General features: G+C 40.1%; 1 protein-coding gene and 1 non-coding gene across 23 annotated transcripts in view; both read left to right on the forward strand.

The window, feature by feature from the left end:
• Nucleotides 1-15,998, forward strand: part of GRIP1 (glutamate receptor interacting protein 1) — a 754,369-nt gene that overhangs the window by 641,400 nt on the left and 96,971 nt on the right. For 8 of the 22 annotated variants that reach the window (XM_086400138.1, XM_086400118.1, XM_086400137.1 and 5 more), the window contains exons 10-12: nucleotides 6,094-6,249; nucleotides 6,912-7,067; nucleotides 15,394-15,580. In XM_086400138.1, coding sequence (XP_086256264.1) covers nucleotides 6,094-6,249; nucleotides 6,912-7,067; nucleotides 15,394-15,580 — 499 coding nt within the window. The remainder of the gene's footprint in view (nucleotides 1-6,093; nucleotides 6,250-6,911; nucleotides 7,068-15,393; nucleotides 15,581-15,998) is intronic. The other 14 variants (XM_086400127.1, XM_086400124.1, XM_086400141.1 and 11 more) reach the window with 3 other exon arrangements.
• Nucleotides 12,699-12,863, forward strand: LOC147371888 (U1 spliceosomal RNA). Its single transcript, XR_015165009.1, has one exon. It is a non-coding gene; the product is annotated as a U1 spliceosomal RNA (small nuclear RNA).

The following is a 15,998-nucleotide window of genomic DNA, read 5'->3' on the forward strand; positions in this document are numbered from 1 at the left end:
TCAGGCTCTCAGAACTGTAATTCTGGCTCCACCACTTGGGAACTTAGCAAGTTACTCAACTTTTCTATGCCTCAGTTTCTTCATCTGTAAAATGGGTGTTATTATACTATATACCTCATAGATGTATTATGAGTATTATCTGAGATAGTCCATGTATAATCACTTAGCACTTAGGGCCTGGTATATAGTGAGGACTCAGTGAAAGTTGACTGTTATTAATATTATGGGGACCATTAAGTGGGAGAATGTAAATGAATTTTTTTCAAAATGAAAGAGTATGTCAAAAATGTGACATCTTATTTTTAAACTGAAATCCTTGTCTAACATATGAGTATAAAATCCATCACCATAAAACAGAATAGATTTAGAGTGCATGTTCAAAATAGGCTACAGCTGTCTTCTCTGGGCTACATTGTTTGCTGAATGCCTTTTAAATTAATTATACATGGCAGGCAGTTTTGTGCATTAATTATATAATTTTTGTCTCTTAATTATTTTATGTATATGAAGATTTAGTCCCCAGTTCAAGTCAAAGTAAGTATTATGACCTACATTTCAGTTCAGGTCAGTTCAGTCACTCATTCGTGTATGACTCTTTGCAACCCCATGGACTGCAGCATGCCAGGCTTTCCTGTCCATTACCAACACCCGGAGCTTATTCAAACTGATGTCCATCAAGTCAGTGATGCCATCCAACCATCTCATCCTCTATCATCCCCTTCTCCTGCCTTCAATCTTTCCCAGCATCAGGGTCTTTTCAAATGAGTCAATTCTTCACATCAGGTAGCCAAAGTATTGGAGTTTCAGCTTCCGCATCAGTCCTGCCAAGGAATATTCAGGACTGATTTCCTTTAGGGTGGACAGGTTGGATCTCCTTTCTGTCCAAGGGACTCTCTATAGTCTTCTCCAACACCACAGGTCAAAAACATTAATTCTTTGGCACTCAGCTTTCATTATAGTCCAACTCTCACATCCATACATAACCACTGGAAAAACCATAGTTTTCACTAGATGGACCTTGGTTGGCAAAGTATTGTTTCTGCTTTTTAATATGCTGTCTAGGTTGGTCATAGCTTTCCTTCCAAAGAGCAAGCATCTTTTAACTTCTTGGCTTCAGTCACCATCTGTAGTGATTTTGAAGCCCAAAAATATAAAGTCTCTCACTGTTTTCATTGTTTCCCCATCTGTTTGCCACAAAGTAATGGGGCTGGATGCCATGATCTTAGTTTTCTGAAAGTTGAGCTTTAAGCCAACCTTTTCAGCCTCCTCTTTCACTTTCATCAAGAGGCTCTTTAGTTCCTCTTCACTTTCTGCCATAAGGGTGGTGTCATCTACGTATCTGATCAGATCAGATCAGATCAGTCGCTCAGTCGCGTCTGACTCTTTGCAACCCCATGAATTGCAGCACACCAGGCCTCCCTGTCCATCACCAACTCCCGGCGTTCACCCATACTCACATCCATCGAGTCACTGATGCCATCCAGCCATCTCATCCTCTGTCGTCCCCTTCTCCTCTTGCCCCCAATCCCTCCCAGCATCAGAGCCTTTTCCAATGAGTCAACTCTTCGCATGAGGTGGCCAAAGTACTGGAGTTTCAGCTTTAGCATCATTCCTTCCAAAGAAATCCCAGGGCTGATCTCCTTCAGAATGGACTGGTTGGATCTCCTTGCAGTCCAAGGGACTCTCAACAGTCTTCTCCAACACCACAGTTCAAAGGCATCAATTCTTCGGCGCTCAGCCTTCTTCACAGTCCAACTCTCACATCCATACATGACCACAGGAAAAACCATAGTCTTGACTAGATGAACCTTTGTTGGCAAAGTAATGTCTCTGCTATAGATGGAGAAGCTCTACACAGTCAGCAAAAACAAGACCAGGAGCTGACTGTGGCTCAGATCATGAAGTCCTTATTGCCAAATTCAGACTGAAATTGAAGAAAGTAGGGAAAACCACTAGACCATTCAGGTATGACCTAAATCAAATCCCTTATGATTATACAGTGGAAGTGAGAAATAGATTTAAGGGCCTAGATCTGATAGATAGAGTGCCTGATGAGCTATGGAATGAGGTTCGTGACATTGTACAGGAGACAGGGATCAAGACCATCCCCATGGAAAAGAAATGCAAAAAAGCAAAATGGCTGTCTGGGGAAGGCTTACAAATAGCTGCGTATCTGAGGTTATTGCTATTTCTCCCAACAATCTTGATTCCAGTTTGTGCTTCATCCAGCCTGGCATTTAGCATGATGTACTCTGCATTTAAATTAAACAAGCAAGGTGACAACTTGCTGTACTTGTGTTCTGACTTGGAACCAGTATGTTGTTCCATGTCCAGTTCTAACTGTTGTTTCCTGATCTGCATACAGATTTATCAAGAGGCAGGTCAGGTGATCTGGTATTCCCATCTTTTTCAGAATTTTCCAGTTTGTTGTGATTCACACAGTCAAAGGCTTTGGCATAATCAATAAAGCAAAAGTAGATATTTTTCTGGAACTCTCTTGCTTTTTTGATGATCCAGTGGATGTTGGCAGTTTGATCTCTGGTTCCTCTGCCTTTTCTAAATCCAGCTTGAACATCGGGAAGTTCACAGTTCATATACTGTTGACACATGATTTGGAGGATTTTGAGCATTACTTTGCTAGCACGTGAGATGAGTGCAACTGTGTGGTAGTTTGAGCATTCTTTGGCATTGCCTTTCTTTGGGCTTGGAATGAAAACTGACCTTTTCCAGTCCTGTGGCCACTGCTGAGCTTTCCAAATTTGCTGGCATATTGACTGCAGCACTTTCACAGCATCATCTTTCAGGATTTGAAATAGCTCAACTGGAATTCCATCACCTGCACTAGCTTTGTTCATAGTGATGCTTTCTAAGGCCCACTTGACTTCACATTCCAGGATGTCTGGCTCTAGGTCAGTGATCACACGATCATGATTATCTGGGTCATGAAGATCTTTTTTTGTACAGTTCTTCTGTGTATTCTTGCCACCTCTTCTTAATATCTTCTGCTTTTGTTAGATCCATACCATTTCTGCCCTTTATTGAGCCCATCTTCGTATGAAATATTCCCTTGGAATCTCTAATTTTCTTGAAGAGATCTCTAGTCATTCCCATTCTATTGTTTTCCTCTATTTCTTTGCACTGATCACTGAGGAAGGCTTTCTCATCACCGAGGAAGGCTTTCTTATCTCTCCTTGCTATTCTTTGGAACTCTGCATTCAAATAGGTATATCGTTCCTTTTCTCCTTTGCCTTTAGCTTCTCTTCTTTGCTCAGCTATTTGTAGACAACCATTTCGCCTTTTTGCAATTCTTTTTCTTGGGGATGGTCTTGATCATTGCCTCCTGTACAATGTCACGAACCTCCGTCCATAGTTCTTCAGGCACTCTGTCTTTCAGATCTAATCCCTTGAATTAAATGACTTACCTTTAACCTGCCACAGATGTCACAGAGCCAGACATACATAGGTGGTCAGAATCTTCCTTACTGAGTTATCAATTTGGTTTGACAGCACTCAAAACTGCCCAGTAATTTTAACAGCACTCCATAAAGAACTGGGTTAAAAAATGAGTGGAGAATTCTGAAGTTCACACACTGTGTTGTTCAGTTGCTAACTCACGTCAGACTGTTCACAAACCCATGGACTGTAGCATGCAAGACTCCTCTGTTCTCCACTCTGTCTCTGAGTTTTCTCAGATTCATGTCCATTGAATCAGTGATGCTATCTAACCATTACTCACTGTACATCATTTGAAACACATGATATTTTATAGAGCTCAATAAGTGGCTATGGGTGTAGATTAGCCAGACCCAACACTGACTGCCTCTTGCTTAAAAGTCTTCTGGTACACCCAAAAGTAAAGTGAGGATGGCGAAAGAGACTTGCCTCGAAATGCTCTTTATCACAAGGAAAATGCTGCTACAGTGTGTACATGGACCCTCTGGCTGATATTCTTATTCATTCACGCATGTGTTCCTTCACTCATTCACTCGTTCATCAGCCATTATATGCCAGGCTCTGTTCTAGTTGCCACAGTGCATCTAGTGAGCAAGGCAAGCAAAGTAGATTCCTATTCTCATGGGATTTACATTCCAGTCTAGAGAGACAAGCATTAAAAGTATATTAAATCAATAAAGCCCTTTCAACTATGAGGAATATATTAATAAAAAAGCAATGGAATAACATAGGAGAGACAACTTCTTCATCCAGGGAGGTCAGAATGACTTGGCACCTGAGCCAGCCTTGTAAACAGGTAGGAGAATATTAGAAGTAGGAAGTGTGCGAAGGGGTGAAGCTAGAGAGATAAGTAGGGCTCACATTTGATTCTCTTTGTTACTGTAACCCATTGAAATACCTTAAATGGGCGTTGCATCATCTAATTTATGTATTTAAAATATTCTGTACTATGGATCCTGGAAGGTTGGTAGGTAAGAGATGAACCAGGGAGCCAAGTCTGAAGATTTGGCAGTGGTCGAGGTGAAGGAGATGGTAGCTTGGTAGCTTGAAAGTAGACTAGTGGAGAGGGAGATAAATCCCAAAACTAGAAACTGAAGTATATAGAAGCAAAAGACCATATGTTCAGGACTACAAAATGATGGTGGCCATGAAAGTGTGCTGCAGATTTCTCAGTCTCTCAACTTGTGTCCAGTGAATGAAATTTGTAGAGTGAGAAATATACCTGTTTCCTTAAAAAAAAAAAGAAAAAGTATTCATTGGCAAGTAGATAGAAAGTATATGGTATCAATGCTATTAAATAAAGAGTCACTAGTTTTTATTCTGTGTGCCAGCACCATGCTAAGCACCTTGGTGCATATTCTCAACAGTTGGCCTCTGGGATAGATGCTTTTGTGATCTCTACTTGACATAATGAGGGAACTGTGGCTTAGACAGGTTGAGTAACTGGTCAAGGTCTGATAGAGAAGATGGGTTGAAACTGGAACGGAAATACAGGTGGCCTCAGCCCGTGGTGATCTGTTCATGCTTTTGTTCCATGATCTGTCTCATTCCAGAAAGGCTGAGATGTGTCAATGAGGCTGATGTCACTGATGGTGTAATTTAAACTCTTACCCAAAGAACTCTCCTTTAAATACTTAGAGTATCTGACCTCACTCCATGAATAAATACTGCAAATTCATTCATATGTAAGGCACCTAGTCTTAGAATCATGACAATAGAGATAAAAGTCCATATTTTATTTTTCATTCTTTAAGACAGTTAAGTGAAAATTTTCCAATCAATATAGTAACAAACATAAAAGCGCTCATACTTTCAGACCACTGAGTAGAAAGTCAAATCAAACAATATTGAAATTAGAATGGAAGTATGATATACATTTTTTAAAACATAAAGTGGACACCAGCATTTTGAAATTAGCTTTATTAAAATTTTGTGGCATCTTAAAAAATACAAGAATATTTGAAATAGTTTTAATAATTAAATGCCTTCTTTCAAATATAAATACAGCTTTTAAAAATACCCCCCAAATTGTAAAGTATGTTGACACTTGCATCTTCTTATTAGGGTATGGATAAGATCCTGATAGAATAGTTTATTGTAGTTCAAGTGATGAATAGTAGTGTAATTAAAATGTCAGAGCAGTAAATTGTGATATGTGACTAGTACCTCCTTTGAATCAGGAGCCAGTATAATTTATCATTCATTCTTTTCTTTTTCTCAAAACAAGAGCTACTAACTGGCCAAGATTTGCAAATCTCTAATTACTAATCTTGTGCCATAGATCTTGCAGGGTTGACTTTTAAGTTAAAGAAAAAAATGTTTTAATCTCTGCTGTGAAGCACAGGGGGAGATTAGAAATTGATTCAGTAGTCATCTTAAAAGGAGAAAAAAATGGGCTGGGGAAAGACATGCATTATTGTTGGGAAGATGAAAAGTTACCATCTCTGGTGTTAATCATAGGTTTTGCTGACCACTGAGAAAAGGGCAAAGCCAGTTTTTTTCCTTTTTTTGTGCAAGCAGGCTTCATTTTTTTGTTGTTGTTGTTACTTTTTATTTGTGCAGTTCAGTTACTTTTTCCTCTTTTTTGGTTCTTTGTTTGTTTGTTTTTTCTTATTTCTCATCATCACTTCATGTGGGCAGTGAAAATTCAGAGGAGCGACAGGCCACTTCCCTGGGACTTCTGGGCCAGCAACCACTGCAGCCTTCACACCTACCATCACTATAACTCGTTCCACCCTGACCATTGCAGAGCGCCGGCCCTGACAGTCATGAAAGCGCCTCCTCCAAACAGCCCTCGTAATGTTCCAGGCTTTCTCCTCCTGGTCTTTTACTTAAATTATATGCTTCTCATGCCTTCTTCATCTGATTCATACCATATTTGGTTTCATAGGTGTGGTGTCTTTTTTTTTTTGTAGTAGCAACTTCTCATTTCTGTCGTCTCTTAAGTCTGTCTTTTCCATCAGAAAGCATTTGTTGTTAAGAGAGGATGTAAATGTTCAGAATGATTTATGTGTGGTCAGGAAATAGCAATGAAGAATAGTATATAGAAGATAATGTTCTCAGACCTTATTTGTGTATATGGAACCACTTGTGAAATTCATGCCAGAAGCTGTCTATGAAAATGAGATTATGTATCTGAAGCATTGAGTTGTTGTTTATGGAGAAACTTGCTTTAATGTTTTCTTTTTTTGTCTAAAGCAAAACTCGTAGAGCCTCTCTGTGTTGCATTGTACTTACGGAGATCGATGCTGCTCCTTAGGCATTTCTGGGCTCTTATAACACAGATTCTAAAGCACTGTCTCCATGGCTCCTGAGACTTGGTCTCTGATTGGTTGGAGCCACCTACTAGCCATTGCTGTGCATCTTGTGTGTCTTTCTGGATTGTTGCTGGTTGACAGGTGTGGCAGGCTTACACGCCCCCTGAGAATGCTCTGTGCCAAGTCTTCACTCTCTTACAGCAGCTTTGGTGTCTTCATCCTTCTCTCCCACCTCCATGAGTGCATACAGCCTGAGTTCCCTGAACATGGGGACTTTGCCTCGAAGCCTCTACTCCACTAGCCCACGTGGAACCATGATGAGGAGGCGACTGAAAAAGAAAGACTTCAAAAGCTCACGTAAGTGAAATGTTAACCGATGTCTTTTGGCCTGAAAAAACCTGTGGGTCCATTGGCATCTTGGATGTAAGGAAACCTATAGGAAGAGTGTTTTGCAGGAAGAAGATAAGTAGCTCACTACCCTGTGCCAAAGACCATTGAAATGATATCCCTTATCGACATAACAATTGCACCACATACAATTTCAGACTGGGTTAGTTCGTACTACCTTTGCCTACAACGTTTTATTTGAATTTTTTTTCTTGCTCTTTTGATCTGATAAAATCAAAGATGTAATTTTTTTCTTTAAGACTCCTTCCTTATATTCTGGGTACCTTTGAACATAAAACCATTGTTCTTTGTTTCTTATTGACTAAAGCTGGGTCCACCTACTCACTCTGAAAACTGTATCCCCTTTTGGTAAATATGAGTCCCATGTATTTGTGTAGTATTATTATAAATTTCCAGAGAAGGCAATGGCACCCCTCTCCAGTACTCTAGCCTGGAAAATCCCATGGACTGAGGAGCCTGGTAGGCTGCAATCCATGGGGTCGCTAAGAGTCAGACATGACTGAGCGACTTCACTTTCACTTTTCACTTTCATGCATTGGAGGAGGAAATGGCAACCCACTCCAGTGTTCTTGCCTAGAGAATCCCATGGACGGAGAAGCCTGGTAGGCTGCAGTCCATGGGGTCGCACAGAGTTGGACACGACTGAAATGACTTAGCAGCAGCAGCAGCATTATAAATTTCATATTTCATGAACCATCCCTGCAAAAAAAGACTATAATAAGTTTAAACATGCCTTTCAAACTATAGCTTATTCCCCTTAAATGTGCCTTTTCAATCTGTATTTCATACCTCAAGATTCTAATACTTTCACAGGGAACCTGCTCCACTGACAAGCACTGCCGTAACATATTATCTGTTACCCACTTAAGTGTCAGGAAGATTGAAAGGATCCTTATCTTTACAACAGGTATCCTAAAGACTAGGAATTTCAACTACGACTCTTAGAACTATGATCTTCTGGGACAGGCAAGCATGTTACAGACTAGGAAAAACTAGGAAGATGTGGTTGGCGGCCTGCTTCTGGATAGCTGCTTGTCCATGTAAAGAAGAAAGGGTGATCAAATGCCTTAGGGAAAAAGGGAAGAAACACATCACTCCTGAATTTTTCTTTTGTGGGAGTGGGAGGGCAGAGCATAATCTCTCATCATAATCATGTAAGTTTTAAAGAAAGAGAACACCTAGTTTTCCAGCCAGATCTAACCAGTGTAGAGAGAGGTAAGTGTTTCTTGTATTTTTTTTTTTCTGGTGGCCATGATTGTGTTTCCCATAAAAACAACTCAAAGAAGATGGGATCTCTTCTTGTGTTTACTATGGAGATAAAGTAAGGAACACTCTTAAGCTACCTGCTGCTGCTGCTGCTGCTGCTGCTAAGTCGCTTCAGTCCTGTCCGACTCAGTGCAACCCCATAGACGGCAGCCCACCAGAATCCCCCATCCCCGGGATTCTCCAGGCAAGAACACTGGAGTGGGTTGCCATTTCCTTCTCCAATGCATGAAAGTGAAAAGTGAAAGGGAAGTCGCTCAGTCGTGTCCAACTCTTATCGACCTCATGAACTGCAGCCTACCAGGCTCTTCTGTCCATGGGATTTTCCAGGCAAGAGTACTGGACTGGGGTGCCATTGCCTTCTCCACTTAAGCTACCTAAAGATAGCTAAACCCAAGTACTTCAAGACTGGTGTTAAAGAGAAAACATTCTTGTGAAGAGAGGTGGTTGGATCTATTGGCTCTTCAGCTTGTTTGCCAGAGAGTCATCTTCAGAAATGGGTCTGTGGCCAGGCCTCCCAGCACCACCAGCAGTGTGGAAGACTGGCCATCACCCATACTGGGAAATGGTCTCTTCATGTTACAGGAACGCGAAGGTTTGCTTACAAAGGAAACCATGGCTAACCACTGCTGTGGTGTATTCCTGGTTTTGATGTGCATATCCCTTCAAATATAAGATTTGTCATCTTTAATATAGGTAAATGGAAGGAAGATTGAGTTTAGTCAAAATGCGAACAAGGAGCTTCTAGATATTTCTTAGCTAACACTAGAGGGTAAATTATTTACTCTTGAAAGAAACAAGTTGAAGGCAGCATAGTGAACTGGTGATGAGCCCAGATTCTTCTCATCCCAAAGTCATTACTTTGTAGCAGTAAGACCTTGAGCAAGATTTTTAAGCTTTCTATATCTTGGCTTTCTTAGCAACAAAGTGAGGCTAATTATAGTACTTACCCCATTGGGTAATTGTGAAGATTATATGAAAATGCATATATATATATATATATATATATTATTGCCAGTCAGTTCAGTCACTCAGTCATGTCCGACTCTTTGTGACCCCATGGACTACAGCACACCAGGGCTCCCTGTCCATCACCAACTCCCGGAGTCCAACCAAACTCATGTCCATTGAGTCAGTGATGCCATCCAACCATCTCATCCTCTGTCATCCCCCTCTCCTCCTGCCCTCAATCTTTCCCAGCATCAGGGTCTTTTCAAATGAGTCCGCTCTTCACATTAGGTGGCCAAAGTATGGAGTTTCAGCTTCAACATCAGGCCTTCCAATGAACACCCAGGACTGATCTCCTTTAGGATGAAGTGGTTGGATCTCCTTGTAGTCCAAGGGACTCTCAAGAGTCTTCTCCAACACCACTGGTCAAAAGCATCAATTCTTCGGCTCTCAGTTTTCTTTATAGTCCAACTCTCACATCCATATATGACTACTGGAAAAACTATAGCCTTGACTAGACAGACCTTTGTTGGCAAAGTAATGTCTCTGCTTTTTCATATGCTATCTAGATTGGTCACAACTTTCCTTCCAAGGAGCAACGGTCTTTTAATTTCATGGCTGCAGTCACCATCTGCAGTGATTTTGGAGCCCAAAAAAATAAAGTCTGACACTGTTTCCACTGTTTCCCCATCTATTTCCCATGAAGTGATGGGAACAGATGCCATGATCTTAGTTTTCTGAATGTTGAGCTTTAAGCCAAGTTTTTCACTCTCCTCTTTCACTTTCATCAAGAGGCTCTTTAGTTCTTCTTCACTTTCTGCCATAAGGGTGGTGTCATCTGCATATCTGAGGTTATTGATATTTCTCCCAGCCATCTTGATTCCAGCTTGTGCTTCATCAAGCCCAGCGTTTCTCATGATGTACTCTGCATATAAGTTAAATAAGCAGGGTGAAAGTATACAGCCTTGACGAACTCCTTTTCCTATTTGGAACCAGTCTGTTTTTCCATATCCAGTTCTAACTGTTGCTTCCTGAGCCTGCATACAGATTTATCAAGAGGCAGGTCAGGTAATCTGGTATTCCCATCTCTTTCAGAATTTTCCACAGTTTATTGTGATCCACACAGTCAAAGACATTGGCATAGTCAATAAAGCAGAAATAGATGTTTTTCTGGAACTCTCTTGCTTTTTCGATGATCCAGCGGATGTTGGCAATATGATCTCTGGTTCCTCTGCCTTTTCTAAAACCAGCTTGAACATCTATAAGTTCTAGACTATATATTCATATATATATGATATGTTCATATGTATGCATGAATAATTATATATTCTCATATAATATTCACAATTACCCAATAAAATAAGTATTATAATTATATATATGCAATATATAATATGATGTATATATATGCTGCAATAATACATAGTAAATAGTAAGCACTATTTAATTGTTAGCTTTTTTGAATAGTTTACGTGTTTGCTATTATGGTGCCTAAATTTGAAATATTAACACTGCTCCAAGACTTAGGCATATTTCACCACATTTCCATTTAGGCATAATATAGATGTTGAATATTCCCATATAGTGAATCAGGATTTGTAGTGGATATTTGTAGATGAAATTTTTACATAAAATGGCTTCATGTGCAGCACCGCTTACTGAGAAAGCAGGCTAACAGCCCTCATCAGGGAAGAGCAATTAAAACAAATGCATTCATGTTTGCGCTTCTGCTTTAATGGCTAAACATTTGTTTGTGTTAGGTAAGACTGCTAGGTTGATTAAGGACATTAGTCATGACAAATAAATGATAATCTGTTTGGCTATTGCAGGTTGATATTTATACATCTTGAATTTTGTAGTAGGAAACAAGGCCAAGGCCACACTGTCACCAATACCCATAACCTAGTGATAAATTCTCTCTTAAAACAGCACGTTATTCTCCAACATAATAGAAGTATAAGCAGAAACCTGGTTCTAGAAATCTGCTCTTAGCATTCTCTGTAGACATTAGCCACTAGAGCACCACTGACCATATATCTGCCAGGATTTATGTGTATCTCAGGAAATTATACATTTTATATTTTAATCAAACAAGAAGATTCAGAAAGCTATAAACTTTTATTCCCACTTCAGAAAGACCTAAGAAACTAATGTTAATTTTCCAAAATCAGAAGAAAACTGAGGATTTAGTTTTTCAGTTTTATCTTTTTATTTTTTGCTTGAACTTGGTATGGTCACGTTAGAGGTAAAGGTTTTCCCAAATAACAGATAATAAAACTTTTATTGCCACTCTCACTATATTATGGTTTATTTCCACCACTTTATTTATGTCTTTATTTGGTGCCACCATTTACTGCCCCTTTTCTAATACTTACGTTCCTATAGCAACCAGGCCATTTGTATGGATGGTGAATCATGGTAAAGTCACAACAAATACAATAAAAAACTCTTAGCTGTATTGGTGATCAGAGGCCAGAGCAAAACAGAAAGAAAAAAAAAAATTCTTACTTATGTTTCTAATACAAAGGAAGGACATGGCCAGAAAAGAATGAAATTTTCTCACATAAATATTAAAACATTCTCTGTTATTGACCAAGGAGGAAAATACAGGAAGCCTGTTACAGCATGTTACAAGGATTAAAAGAGGAAAGTCATGTTTGTGTCCCAGGGAAAATGTTAAGTACCCCCAGCATCGGTTTCCAGGAGTGTCACAAAGCCCTGGGACGTGGCAGAGCCATGTCACAGAGGGAACCCACTTATCACCTCTTCCGTATTCTTACTGACCTTTCCCCCACAGCATGAGCTGCCCCTTTTTCTGCCATAGAGGATCAAGGCCCCTCCCAGAAGCCCATCATCCCCTGTGATGGCGGGGCATGACTGAGCAGTGGATCTGGCTATTCCGCCCAGCTTCCTGCTCCGGTACACAGGGCCAGTGTAGACGCTTTCCTGTTTGCAGTCTGCCTGAATTGCAGCAAAGGGTAGACCTTACAACACGTTCTCAGAATGATCCTTGCCTCTTCTGTGGTCATCGCTTACTGCTAGGGAGGGCACCACTGGAAAGAGCTGAAAGGAAGAGAATGAAACAACCTAACAATTTTTGTGCCTGCCACCAGCCCCTGAAAAACAACCGGAATTCAAAGGCAGCTCATGGTAAGCTTTTAAAATGACCATGCACAGAGCTCTCGAAGGGGTCAGCTTAAGAGCTGCCCTACCCCTATTTGGAGGAGGGAGCTGTTGACCACTCCGACTGTCTCCTGAACTGGATCATGTGATGTACAATGTGCACTCTAATATGGAACACTTAGTGAGATATAGGTCTTCAGTTACAGAATCCAATAATTGTAAGCACAGTATATGAATAAATCTTTGATAATTACCTGGCAGGGGAGATACCATGATCGTGTAGGTGGTCTACCCAGGGTGGGGCTTCTCCATTGTAGTCCACATACACTGACCCCTACAATTTCCCCAAATGAGGGAAATTCTACTACAGAATTTGTGATAGTAGGGGGACTGTGTTTGTGCTTTCCCTTTTTAAAAAGAGAATCTTTGAGGTCCATTTCTCTATATACTTTTCAGATGCTTTTTATATCTGACAATAAATTTCACAGCTATCTAAATTAAGAAAACATTTGGCAGATTTTTAAACCTCAGAGCTAAGAAGTCATCTTTGGCCTCCCATTACTTGGCCTTTCCTTACAGTAGGAAACACAAGGATTGACAAAAACACAGGGTGAACTCCTGCAGAACCCTCCAGAAAGGAGTGAGAAGAGGACAGAGCAGATGTAAATCCCGAACACAACCTTGGCACACACGCGTTAGCAGTGTTCAAACACAGCACGTCAGCAGTGTGGTCATTTCCATCTTCACTTGTAAGTAGAAGCGGGCACACCACAGACCAGAGCCAATACCTGGCAGGAGTATTTGCTGCTTTGCTGCTGGAGGGAGAGAATGCATTATACAGAAGTTTAAACTACCCGGTTGTAATTCATAAATAACTTTTATTTTCTCCTGCTTTTTGACCACATTAATGAAGCAGGATAATCAAACTTATCTTTTTCTCCTCCAAGTAATATTAGTTTGGTTTTTTTTTTTTTTGGCCTATCATCTTTAAATCTGTAGTTTATCTTCTTTATTTCTATTGGTCATTTTCAAGACTTTAATATGTGTTAGTAATCAGTACAAGCAATTTCCAATGAAATTGTACTATTTCAAAGAACAGATTCTAGTATGTCAGAGGACTTTCAGAGTTAATGGTAAAATCCTAAGGTATTTAATATAATCCTGTACTCCTCATAAAATTATAAAACCAGTGTTTAATACATTTTTAATTCTAAATTAAATGTCCTCATAATTTCTACCATCTCAGCTTGCCTCCAGGTAGAGGTTATAGATTTAATGATACCCATATGAATTAATACTTATTTCTATTTTCAAAACCTTCTAGAAAATGAAATTCCTCAACTGTCTTCTGTTTCAGAAAAATATAGCACGTCTTTCCCTCAGAAAGTCTTTGCTAAATCTAAACTAATCCCCCCATTACTATTAAAGTGACCTATTCCTTCTTGATTCTTTCTTAGTGGAAATGGTAATCAGCTGACTTAACAATTCAGACTTTTAACTCCAGTTGAGCAGTCCAAAAGTCTATGCCAAATTGGGATGGTAAATGGAAAAAATATTAATGTGGACCTATAGAAAGTTCCATATAAAGTAAAATATACTTGTTGAAGTCCAAAAATCTTCACTCAGAAGACAGAGTGCCATCTGCCTAAGGGTGATGTTCTAATATTATATTCCCACCTGCTATGAGTACTAACTGGAAAGAAATGCAACCCTCCAGATTTTTGCTGACATGAAATGGTACCTTCTACTGGTTTTGTGCCACCAATAACAAAATGTGTGATCTGGAGAGCATTCAGAATACAGTTGTGATATTAACAAAGCCACACTAGAAAACCCAATCTGAATTGACATTTGATTATGTGTCCGATCTTGGGATTGTAAGCCACCGTCTATAGAAAGATGAGGGTTGGAGGCTACTTTCACCTCCTAAAGCAGGCCACTTTAACCTCAGTGACATTAACCCTGCTGGGAAAGAACAGTGACAGTGCCTCTTAAGAAGAAGTAGATTTTCCTTACTCCTCATGGGAAAAGGATACACCTCACCATCCTCTGCAGTGTCAGCCTGAATGCTGGAATGATCCACATGGTAGAAGAATTGGAGTCCTGAAGGACCAGTCTCGTTCCGTAACTCAGCAGACCAAGGGCTGATTCCAAAAAGGAAAATATTGATGTTATAGAACCGGATTCATCCCACATGGCTTTAGCCATGGAAATTCCAGGCACTGGAATTTCAGAGGGGAAAAGATCTGGTTCCAGTCTTTAAGGAACTCAAGAGTCTAGTGACGAGACAAGAAGGAAAATAAAAAACTGATAAATGCTGAAATAGGACCATGTATTAGAAAAGTGGAAATGTATAAAAGTCATTTAAATGACTCCATCATGCCAAGCCAATGATAGATGAAGGTTGATGACCAGTTACATCCTTACCACCTCAGGAGCCAGACTTAGATCAATTGTTTCTTCAAACCTGAAGGTCAAGTTTTTTGTAAAAAGCTAGAAACTTAGGAACAAATATCTAAAGTAGGGGGGAAAAGTTAGATCAGTTAGCCCAACCCCCTTTCTCCTAGATAGGAAAGAGATTAATGACTTAGTCCCAAGGTCACCCAGCTGGTTTCTTAGTGGTTGAGCCACGACTAGATCCCAGGTACCCTGACCCCAAGACCATGCTCTTCCTACAGTTGCCACAGCTGTCCTTGATATGAGAGGTGGGTGTGACGAGGGGCTACACTGATGCTATGACTTAGATGTGACAGATATTGGGCGATTCATTTACCCCATTCAGCTCTAGTTAAACTTTTGCTTAAAGACCAAAACCTCATGTCCCACCATTAACAGTGGGCTTTTTTTTTTTCCAGAGACATGATCTGTTTCAGAAACACTGGCCTTCCTGGTGCCTGTTCCAGTTTAAAGTCATTTCTGCTGTGTGTGTTTGTTCCTCTAGTGTCGTTAGCCTCTAGCACCGTGGGCTTGGCTGGGCAGGTCGTTCACACAGAAACCACAGAGGTTGTGCTGACCGCGGATCCTGTCACAGGATTTGGGATTCAACTGCAGGGCAGTGTGTTTGCTACAGAGACCCTCTCCTCTCCACCTCTGATTTCCTATATTGAAGCTGACAGCCCAGCTGAGAGGTGAGATCCTTTCTTTCACAGCATCATTTTCTGCCCTGCATTTCTTGCTGGCTATCTTCGACTGGCTAATAAATTATGGAACAGTGCTCAATGCAGGAAATGCAAGATGAGATGAACTCTCTGTTCTGACAATAAAATTTTATGTTCTTGATCAGGTTTGAGAAAAATAGTGAGCCTGGGTGGTGCCTTTAGCAGATTTTTGTCCATCGGGGACTAGAGGCTAAATTAATTAAAAAGAAAAAATCCATTACAAAAAAAAAAAATCTCTGAAGTCAAAACTTCATGATAATTTCTCTGCCATGGGGAATGCACATTCATCATTACTGTATATTGGTTCACGTCAGATTATAATAATATCATGGTGCTAAATTATGCATTACTTCTCTGGGATATTTCAAGATTCCTTTGTTCACATTGG

Source organism: Bos grunniens, chromosome 5, assembly GCF_055505025.1.
Source record: "Bos grunniens cultivar Pamir isolate PY7600 chromosome 5, Bosgru_T2T1.0, whole genome shotgun sequence".
Lineage (NCBI taxonomy): Eukaryota > Metazoa > Chordata > Mammalia > Artiodactyla > Bovidae > Bos > Bos grunniens.